This window comes from Malus sylvestris, chromosome 14 (assembly GCF_916048215.2).
Source record: "Malus sylvestris chromosome 14, drMalSylv7.2, whole genome shotgun sequence".
NCBI lineage: Eukaryota > Viridiplantae > Streptophyta > Magnoliopsida > Rosales > Rosaceae > Malus > Malus sylvestris.
The window spans coordinates 19,284,843-19,294,356 of record NC_062273.1 but is presented as its reverse complement, the minus strand read 5'-3'; the positions used below and the strand labels follow the sequence as shown (position 1 = coordinate 19,294,356).

Below are 9,514 nucleotides of genomic sequence, written 5' to 3'. Positions count from 1 at the left end.
AACTACTGAGCACCGGTCAACGTTATACCGTTAAGGACCCAGAAGAGTTTCCCTCCAACCAAGAGGCCAATCACAGCGCTACACGTGTCGACAACAGAAGCCAATCATAGCGCGACACGTGTTAACATCAGAAGCCAATCACAACACGACACGTGTCAATGTCAGAATGAAACTAGAAACTCTCTTCTATAAATAGAGATCATTCTCTCATAATATTTCCTAATGTCACTTGTACTAAATCATTCACTTGTACTCACTAAAGGAGAGCTTGAACCTATGTACTTGTGTAAACCCTTCACAATTAATGAGAACTCCTCTACTCCATGGACGTAGCCAATCTGGGTGAACCACGTACATCTTGTGTTTGCTTCCCTATCTCTATCCGTTTACATACTTATCCATACTAGTGACCGGAGCAATCTAGTGAAGGTTACAAACTTAACACTTTCTGTTGTACCAAAGTCCTCACTGATTTTGTGCATCAACAGTTTCTAATTTTGCTTCTTAGTTGTTATTATTGTCTGAATTTTATCATTTTATGTGGTTTTGGTTGTTTTGGTGAAGTTTATAATTACTAATATAATTAAATGGAAGATGTATTTGTATTTTGTAGAGTTTGGTTTCAGATTTTGTGTATTGATGCCTTAAGGCATTTCGTTTGGTTATACTTGGGTTTGAACTTTTAAGGCATTTTGTTTCATTAAAAGTTTGATGTTGGATACTTGGGTTTGGGATTTTGAAGGGTTAATTGAGGAAATCTCAATACAAATTTCTTTATAGTAAGAAGTAAGTTGGTAACATAATTGCATGTGGAAAAAATACAAGAAGAAAAAAAGCCAGCTCCATCCAATTCAGATAGGCTACATACAAGAAATTGAAAAAGTAAACCTTTTTAATCAAAAAGAAAGAAAAAATGGGCCTATAATTGAAGCACAAAACCAAATCAACCCTATTTCATACCAAATCGAACCGAAATCATATAATTTGATATCAATTTGGTACACACTTTAAAAGAAAATTGAATCATATCAAACTTTTTTCCATTTTGATTTCATCTTTATCGAACCAAACCGAACAGAACCATACGGAACCCTAATTTTCATAGGGTTTAGATTTATTGACAAACAAAAGAAAATGGGTTTATAGTTTACACCACTAACGCGAGGACACATGTCACCTACAACAGTACAATCATTGGACTGACTTGCCTCTGATAACGAGAGATTTTTCGTTACACTCAGAATACGTCATGTACGTCATATATTATTATACAAGTGACAAGACACATGAAAAAAACTTTTCTACACTTGTATAAAACCATGTGGCTACTATCACTGGTGTAACCATGATTTTCAAATAATAGGGTCATAGTATCGACCAAAAAGCTTCATCGTGCCATTTCATCGAGTACCAAGTAGGCAAACTGTCAATTCCTGTCAACATATGCCAAAAGTTTATGCCAACATATATCACAACTACTATTACTTGTAAAGGCTTGTCAAGGGTGGATGCATGATACTGCGGAGTAATGTTGAATATTGTCAAGGATTTTCAACTAAAGTATTTCATACAAGAAGAGAGAAAAGTAAGACAAATATGATAGAAGAAAATATAAGAGGTAGGAAGAGGAGATTGTAATTTAGTTTATCTTAGTTTTTTGTAAGGGTCAAATACGGTATACAAACAAATATGCATGGGGTTTTTGAAGTTATTAGGGGCAAGGACAACCAATGATTTTATGCTGAGTCTGTGATTGGCTATTACCCGGTATTCAGATACACTGAAAGGTATCTTGGAATAAGAAATCGCCACGGCAGGTCAAAGTCAAATTCCAAATTACCACTTCACCCCGCGCTAAATCGAAAACTGAAAACCAACCACCACCTTCACACTCTAGCCAGCAGAGAGTAGAGAGACATCTCATCTGCTTCTCTGGCAAATATCCAATCCTCTGTGTCTATCTCTCTGTTCACTTTCTCTCTCTAAAACCACTAATCACATCAGTCCCAGATTAATTAATTAGTCATCAGTCTCTGAGTTTGTTGGGCATGGTGGCGAGTTCTAATCCATGATTAACTTAATAACCTCACACGTAATCACGTAATTAAACACACTCCCCTGTTTTCATTAACCAACTAATCCGAAATTCTTTCGGCATTTTTCACAGTCGCTTCTTCTTCTTCTTCTTCAGCGAGGATGCCGGGTCTAGTCTCCGTCAAAACCCCGCCCGACTCCACCCCGCCCCGAATCGCGGTGCCGGATCCCCCGCCCCAACAATCCGAACCCGCCCCGGTTTCCAGAACCCCTTCCCCCCAAACCAAAAAACCGCCGTCCCCGTCCCCGTCCCGATCCAAACCCTCGCCCGCCCGTTCCAACAAGCACCAACCCGCTTCCCCGGATCCTATTCTCGCCGATGCCTCCCTAGACAACCCGGATCTCGGCCCGTTTCTGCTCAAGCTGGCCCGGGACACAATCGCCTCCGGCGAGGGTCCGAACAAGGCGCTGGAGTACGCAGTCCGGGCGTCCAAGTCGTTCGAGCGGTGCGCGGTGGAGGGCGAGCCGAGCCTGGACCTGGCCATGAGCTTGCACGTGCTGGCGGCGATTTACTGTAGCTTGGCCCGGTTCGAGGAGGCGGTTCCGGTTCTGGACCGGGCGATTCGGGTGCCAGAGGTTGGAAGAGGTGCGGATCACGCGCTCGCTGCGTTCTCTGGGCACATGCAGCTCGGGGACACGTATTCAATGCTGGGTCAGGTGGACCGGTCCATTGAATGCTATGAGGAGGGATTGAAGATCCAGATCGAGGCCTTGGGCGACACTGATCTGAGAGTTGGCGAGACTTGCAGGTCTGATTACTCTGCTTTTTTTATTTCATTTTTTCAGATATTGTGGTTTTGCGTACATGGTTTATTGGGATAAGATTGAATGGTTGTTTGAGATTCTATAATTACATAGCTAAATTTGGAGAATTTTGTTAATGTTTAATGTGAGTAGTTTATCAAGCCGGCTGAAATTTTGGCCCTGGCCCTTTAGTTGTAAAACACAATCAAATTGACCATACCAAACAGAAAGAAAATGAAGATATGTAAACTTACTCGAAAAGGGAAAATTCGAGCATTTTAACTCATCAGTTGATTGTAACTTGAGGTTAGGATATTGTCAAGTTCGTTGCCTAAGTGACATTGGTGTCAATGTTTGTGAAACTCAATGTCCAAATTGATGAACCTTGCATAAATTTGCATGTAATGTGTGATGTTGATGTAAAAATGAGCTGAATTTGGCGGGACAGAACTGTGTCTTTCTTTTCCTGAAAGGCTTAGGTTGAAGCATCTGGGATACATTAGTACGTAGATTAACCGTTAACTGCCAGAGGATTGGTTGTTCTAGTTATGGTTTGAAAGAAAGTTGGAGTATCCTTATTTAAGTGAACTGGTGTTGGATATGCAGATATTTAGCTGAGGCGCATGTCCAAGCAATGCAGTTTGAAAGAGCAGAAGAATTGTGCAAGAAAACTCTTGAAATTCACCATGCTCATAGTGAACCAGCATCTCTTGAAGAGTCAGCTGACCGCCGGCTGATGGCTCTCATATGCGAGTCAAAGGGAGATTATGAATCAGCACTTGAGCACCTTGTCCTCGCCAGCATGGCAATGATTGCAAATGGGCTAGAAAATGAGGTTGCTGCTATTGATATCAGCATAGGTAACATTTATATGTCTCTTTGTCGCTTTGATGAGGCTGTCTTCTCCTATCAGAAGGCACTCACTGTTTTAAAGGCATCAAAGGGCGATAACCACCCTTCTGTTGCCTCTGTCTTTGTACGCCTTGCTGACCTATATCATAGGACTGGAAAGCTCCGAGAGTCCAAATCATACTGTGAGAATGCCCTGAGGATTTATGTGAAACCTGTGCCTGGAACAACGGCAGAAGAGATTTCTGGTGGATTGACTGAAATTTCAGCCATTTATGAGTCAATGGATGAGCCCGAGGAGGCACTTAAGTTATTACAGAAGGCGATGAAGTTGTTAGAGGGTAAACCAGGACAGCAAAGCACAATTGCTGGAATAGAAGCACGGATGGGAGTGATGTTTTGCATGCTCGGGAGATATGAAGAAGCAAGGAACTCTTTTGAAAGCGCTGTAACTAAACTTAGAGCTAGTGGAGAGAAGAAGTCGCCCTTCTTTGGGGTTGTATTGAACCAAATGGGTTTGGCTTGTGTTCAATTGTTCAAGATAGATGAGGCTGCTGAGTTGTTTGAAGAAGCGAGACGGATATTAGAACAAGAATGTGGTCCTTGTCATCAGGATACTCTTGGAGTATATAGCAATCTCGCAGCAACCTATGATGCTATGGGGAGGTAATATATCGAGTCCTCTGCTTACATTTTTTCCTCAGTATAGTACCATCTTTCTCATTTGCTACAACTATCTATTAAAAAAACCATTGATTTCTATATGGCTTATAGCCCTTTGCGGTCCATCTTCTTAATAATCAGTAAAGTTTACAACCATGGTAGCTAGCAAACTTGAATGTCCACTAAAATTGGAACTAGTTGTGAGGTCCCCCACATGTCCTACAAGGAGTCTGGCAACAGATTTTTTGTTCCTGTTTTGCTTTTATATATTAATCAAAATTCACTATGTGTGTTTAGTGTTTATGGAGAATGCTGTACCGATAATTGTAGCCGGTTCTCGTACACTGTGGATTCTGTTTCAGAGTTGAACTTGATTATTATGACTCAAATACGAAGTTTTTAACGGATTCTATTCTGGATTCTATTTCAGAGTTGAAGATGCAATTGAAATTCTGGAGTACGTCCTTAAATTGCGAGAAGAAAAGCTTGGAATTGCAAACCCGGATTTTGAAGATGAGAAGAGAAGGCTATCCGAGCTTCTGAAAGAAGCCGGTAGGACCCGAGACAGAAAGGCAAAGTCACTGGAAAACCTCATTGACCCGAACTCGACCTCGAAGAAGACAAGGAAAGAGGGGACAAAGAAGTGGGGTGCCTTGAGCTTCAAACAGTGAAGGAAAAAACAAGGAAAGATTTATCCGCACAAAAAAAAAAAAAGGAAAAAAAAAAAAAGAAAAAATCTCACTTTGATTCCATTTCTTTCTGCTCTCCTGCACTTGCACATTCTGTAGCATAGAAAAACATGTATAGGTTTGAAGTCGTAATTTGGCGATGTTTTCTGTTTCTCGAGTTTTCGAATTTCTCATTATTATTTTTCTTCGTCTTTGATGATGTTTTATTGATTTGCTGCATTGTGAGCTTGAAGCTGGTTACTGAAAAGAAAAATACGCATTTGATGAATAAAATTCACATGTATGTTTTGCCCCTTTCTCGAATTCTTGAGTCCTTACATTGGTCTACCATCTTAGTACTCTGCAAAATATCCTCTACTCCAAGACCTTTTGATTCAGGGGTCCATCTTCGCTGCATCGGACACAACTGAGGGGATTATGGTTAATTCAGACCCTAATAGATAAGCCCGAACCCGTTGATTTAACGACTACAATGGCGTTCTCATCTAATTGGAAGACAATTTAATGGATTATGATTAATCTATACCCTATCATATAAGTGTAAGGGTGAACCCGTCGATCTAACAACAGATGCGCATGGAGCTTGCAATCAAAGCTGAAATGTACCAAAAATGAGCATGTGCTTAGGCATGAATGATTAACTTCCAACTTGAATAATTAAAGTATGAAATGCTAAATCCTATTAGCTTTTCGTGTGCATAACTTTGGCACAAATTCTTGCTCTCTTCCCTAATCTTCTGTAATTCCTTAATGGCGGGAGCATATCACTTAATTTTTGTTGTTGGCCATGATTTTGCCAGGAAATTCCAACTCATATTGTCTCTCAATTTGCTTAAGAATCTGGTCTCTTTTCTTTCTAATGAATCATATTCACACTCATTATAGTTGACAAGAAATAAAATACGCTTGCAATTAGAAGAACTTTACATTGTCCAAAGATGGCTCTAATACGTATACAAACATAATATTTTGGTAAATAAATTTGGTAGATATATTTGACGAGCCTAGCATTATTGATAAGAATTAGCTATCAACACTTTGACAAATGAGCCTATAGCATTTGGTAAATAGATTCGGTGAAGTTTGACGTACGAGCTTAGCATTAATGCGTAAGTATTATACAATCAACATATTTACTTGAAATAATTGAGGATATGTAAAGAGAAGTATGCCCTAATTAGAATTTAAACAGATAATAAGCTTAGCTAGGAACAAAAAGATTGTGATTAGGAGATCAGAAGGTACGTAGTTCTCTCATGCACTACATATATAAGGCAGTGGAAGCATCCATATATATAACAATAGTATATAAATCTAGGGTTATGAGATTTGATCCCTACACTGTGTTCATGTAGTCGTGTAAAATCTCTAACCTTTTCATGCATATGTCAGTCCAATTAGAAGAATCCATATGCATGTCACTTTAGTCGTTATCAGAATTTGATTCATCGACAGATAGCTACATCTGTATACATGATTAATTCCCTAGAGGAAAGGAATATGTTCCCTCCCTAACCATGCTTGCACAATATGCAACCCTAGATACATCTGCCGCTCCATTGATTTGAACACTGCCTGTTTCTTGACAGAGACCCAATTCTCCTCCCACTAGCTAGTTGGTTGTGTTGTGACTTATTTAACCATCAGTCTCCATCAGTAGCAGGTTTTTGTTTTTTTTTTTTTTTTTTTTTTTTTATGTGTGTCGCTATGCTCAACTTCTGTATGCATGAGAGAAAAATAATTGAAAATCTTGAGTGTATATTTCTTTTAATATATATATATATATATATATAGCTGGGAACCAAGTTCAACTTCTATACTTAATGTTCGGAACACAGAGCACGTGTAGTTGTCAAAAGGATCATTATGATAATTCTCATTTTGGTACCGTAATCGACGTGGTGCATTAGTTCCTACACTCCATCTCTCAATTGAAATGTCTGCATACACGGAGAGAAGTAAATAGGGTGGCTCATCGATTAGCATGGTTTGGCCTGCAGCGGAGGCGGAAAGAACATGGTTTGAAGAATCTCCTAATTTAATATGTGACCTTCTTTATGGGGATAGAACTTGTCTATAATTTCTTGGTGTGGGACGCTATTTTCTCTTTGGCCGGATTGAAATTCCTGACAAGAAATCAAGACACATGTAATTGCACCGTATCCTCATCATTTGTATGTATTCCAAATTTCTATGAATGAATATCTTACTTTACCTATAAATAAAATAATGTAAGATTCTTATTACATGTAATTTCTGGTTTACAACTAATTAACTTGGTAGGTTAATCAGGAAACTTGATAATAAGGAGCAATACATAATATGTCGACTATAAAGGCAAGAAAGCACTATGCATAAAATAAGGAAAAAGAAAAAGGGTGCCAAAGATAGATTCAAAAAGGGGTTTTATGAACCGAAATCCATTTCTAAATAATATGTGAATTGAAAACCAATTCATTGTGGTTCATTTACACGTTCATAAAAGGTTAATGAATATGAATAGAAATCTAACATGTGTTCAGTTTTAGAAATAGTATCCATGTTTTGTTCTTGGAATAGTCAGTTTAAGAAATAGTGTAATACACGTGTTCAGTTTTAGATATAATCAGTTTAAGAAATAGTCAGTGTTCATATTAAAAAATAGGATTAAACTCTGTTTACTACCCTTATGTTTCTTGGTTTTCAACATTTAGTAAAGTCATACCTAAAGTGTTAATTTTGGGACAGTCTCATACATCTGTTAGTCAAACTGTTAATTCTCCCGTTAAGTGATGACGTGACGCTCATGTGGACAATGACTGGATGCCACATGTCATTAAAAATATTAAAATAATTAATTAAATAAAAGTTTGAAAAAAAAAACCCATCCCTTCTCCCCCTCGCCCCCAACCCAGAAGAAGAAGAAGAAGAAGAGGGAAAAAAAAATCGAATCTGCAACCCAGAAGAAGAAGAAGGAGGAGGAGGAAGAAGAAATCTGGAAGAAGAAGAAGAAGAAGGAAGAAGAAGAAAAAAAAAAAACCGAATTTGCAACCCAAAAGAAGAAGAAGAAGACAAAAAAACAAAAAAAAACCCCGAAAAAAAAACAAAAAAAACCCCATCCCTCCCAACCCAGAAGAACAAGAATCTACCACAAAATCAGTCCAAAAATCATCTCAAACTCAAACTCCCCATCTCAAAGTATTTTCGAAATTCACCTACATTGAAATCCCAAAAATATGGAGTTCGCGGTCGCGGGGCCCGGGGAGGGGGGCGAACTGGGTTTGGGTTGCTGTTTTTTTCTTTCTTTTCTTATTCTTCTTCTTCTTCTTCTTCCTCCTTCTTCTTCTTTTTCCTCTGGGTTGTATATTCGTTTTTTTTTTCCTTCTTCTTCTTCTGAGTTGCAGATTTTTTTTTCCTTTCTTCTTCTGGGTTGGGGGCGGGGGGGGGGGGGGGGAGGGAATTTTTATTTTATTTTAATTTTTTAAACTTTTGTTTAATTAACTATTTTAATATTTTTAATGACACGTGGCACCCAATCATTGTCCACATGGGCGCCACATCATCACTTAACGGGAGTATTAACAGTTTGACAAACAGATGTATGAGACTGTCCTAAAATTAACACTTTAGGTATGACTCTAGGACGAAAAAAACTTGATATACTAAATGTTGAAAACCATGAAACATGAGGGTAGTAAACAGAGTTTAACCCTAAAAAATAATAATAGTACCGTGTTCAGTTTTTAGAAATAATCAATACTCATTTTAAAAAATAGCGTAGTTCCTGGGTCATAATGTGTAGTAAACCAGTTCTTTTGTCATGATGTGTTTTCCAATTAAATGGGGTTTAAAAAGACCTGGTACAACTAAATAAATCATAATTATGTACCACATATATCTAAAATGTTGTGACATATGTTCTTATCAATATGTGATTGTGTAAATCCTAAGAAGAGATAGAATAAGAATCCTTTGGGATATAGAAGATCTTTCCTAATATACTTTGTATTACTTGGAGAGCAAGTTTCTCTCCTTCTTATTACTATAAGGCACAAGAACTGGGGAATTAACACACAATTTCTCAAGAGAACTGGGGAATTAACCACAATTCCTCAAGCCTATTGTCCAATCTCTTTCTCTTCCCTTTGCCGCACCTCTCTATTAAATATAGGCCACAACACGTTATCAGCACACTCTTCACGTTGTGCTAAAAAAGAATTTATTCGTCTTTGATCAAGGGATTATTACATTTCAATTATTTTTAATTGATTAAATTTTGATTTTATTGAATTCATATGCTTTTATTGATTCAATTTATTTTTCTTATGTTGAACGTGATACAAGCTTTGAAGATGGAAAGCCGAAATTGAAGAAATAATTTTATGCATCAAACCAATTCATCAATATCATCACGCAATCAGGTTCTTCCAAAACAACGGTTTTTATCTTGATAGTTTTACAGCCCTGATAGCATGAACATTCATCATAATGCATGA

General features: G+C 38.0%; 1 protein-coding gene across 1 annotated transcript; it reads left to right on the top strand.

Annotated features, from left to right (window-relative positions):
* The first annotated feature begins 1,881 nt into the window (after positions 1-1,881).
* On the top strand, positions 1,882-5,342 carry LOC126599958 (protein KINESIN LIGHT CHAIN-RELATED 1-like). The gene is made up of 3 exons (XM_050266440.1): positions 1,882-2,843; positions 3,445-4,353; positions 4,781-5,342. Exons 1-3 carry the CDS (start codon positions 2,197-2,199, stop codon positions 5,019-5,021), a joined length of 1,797 nt encoding a protein of 598 aa, XP_050122397.1. The 5' UTR covers positions 1,882-2,196; the 3' UTR covers positions 5,022-5,342.
* The last annotated feature ends 4,172 nt before the right edge of the window (positions 5,343-9,514 follow it).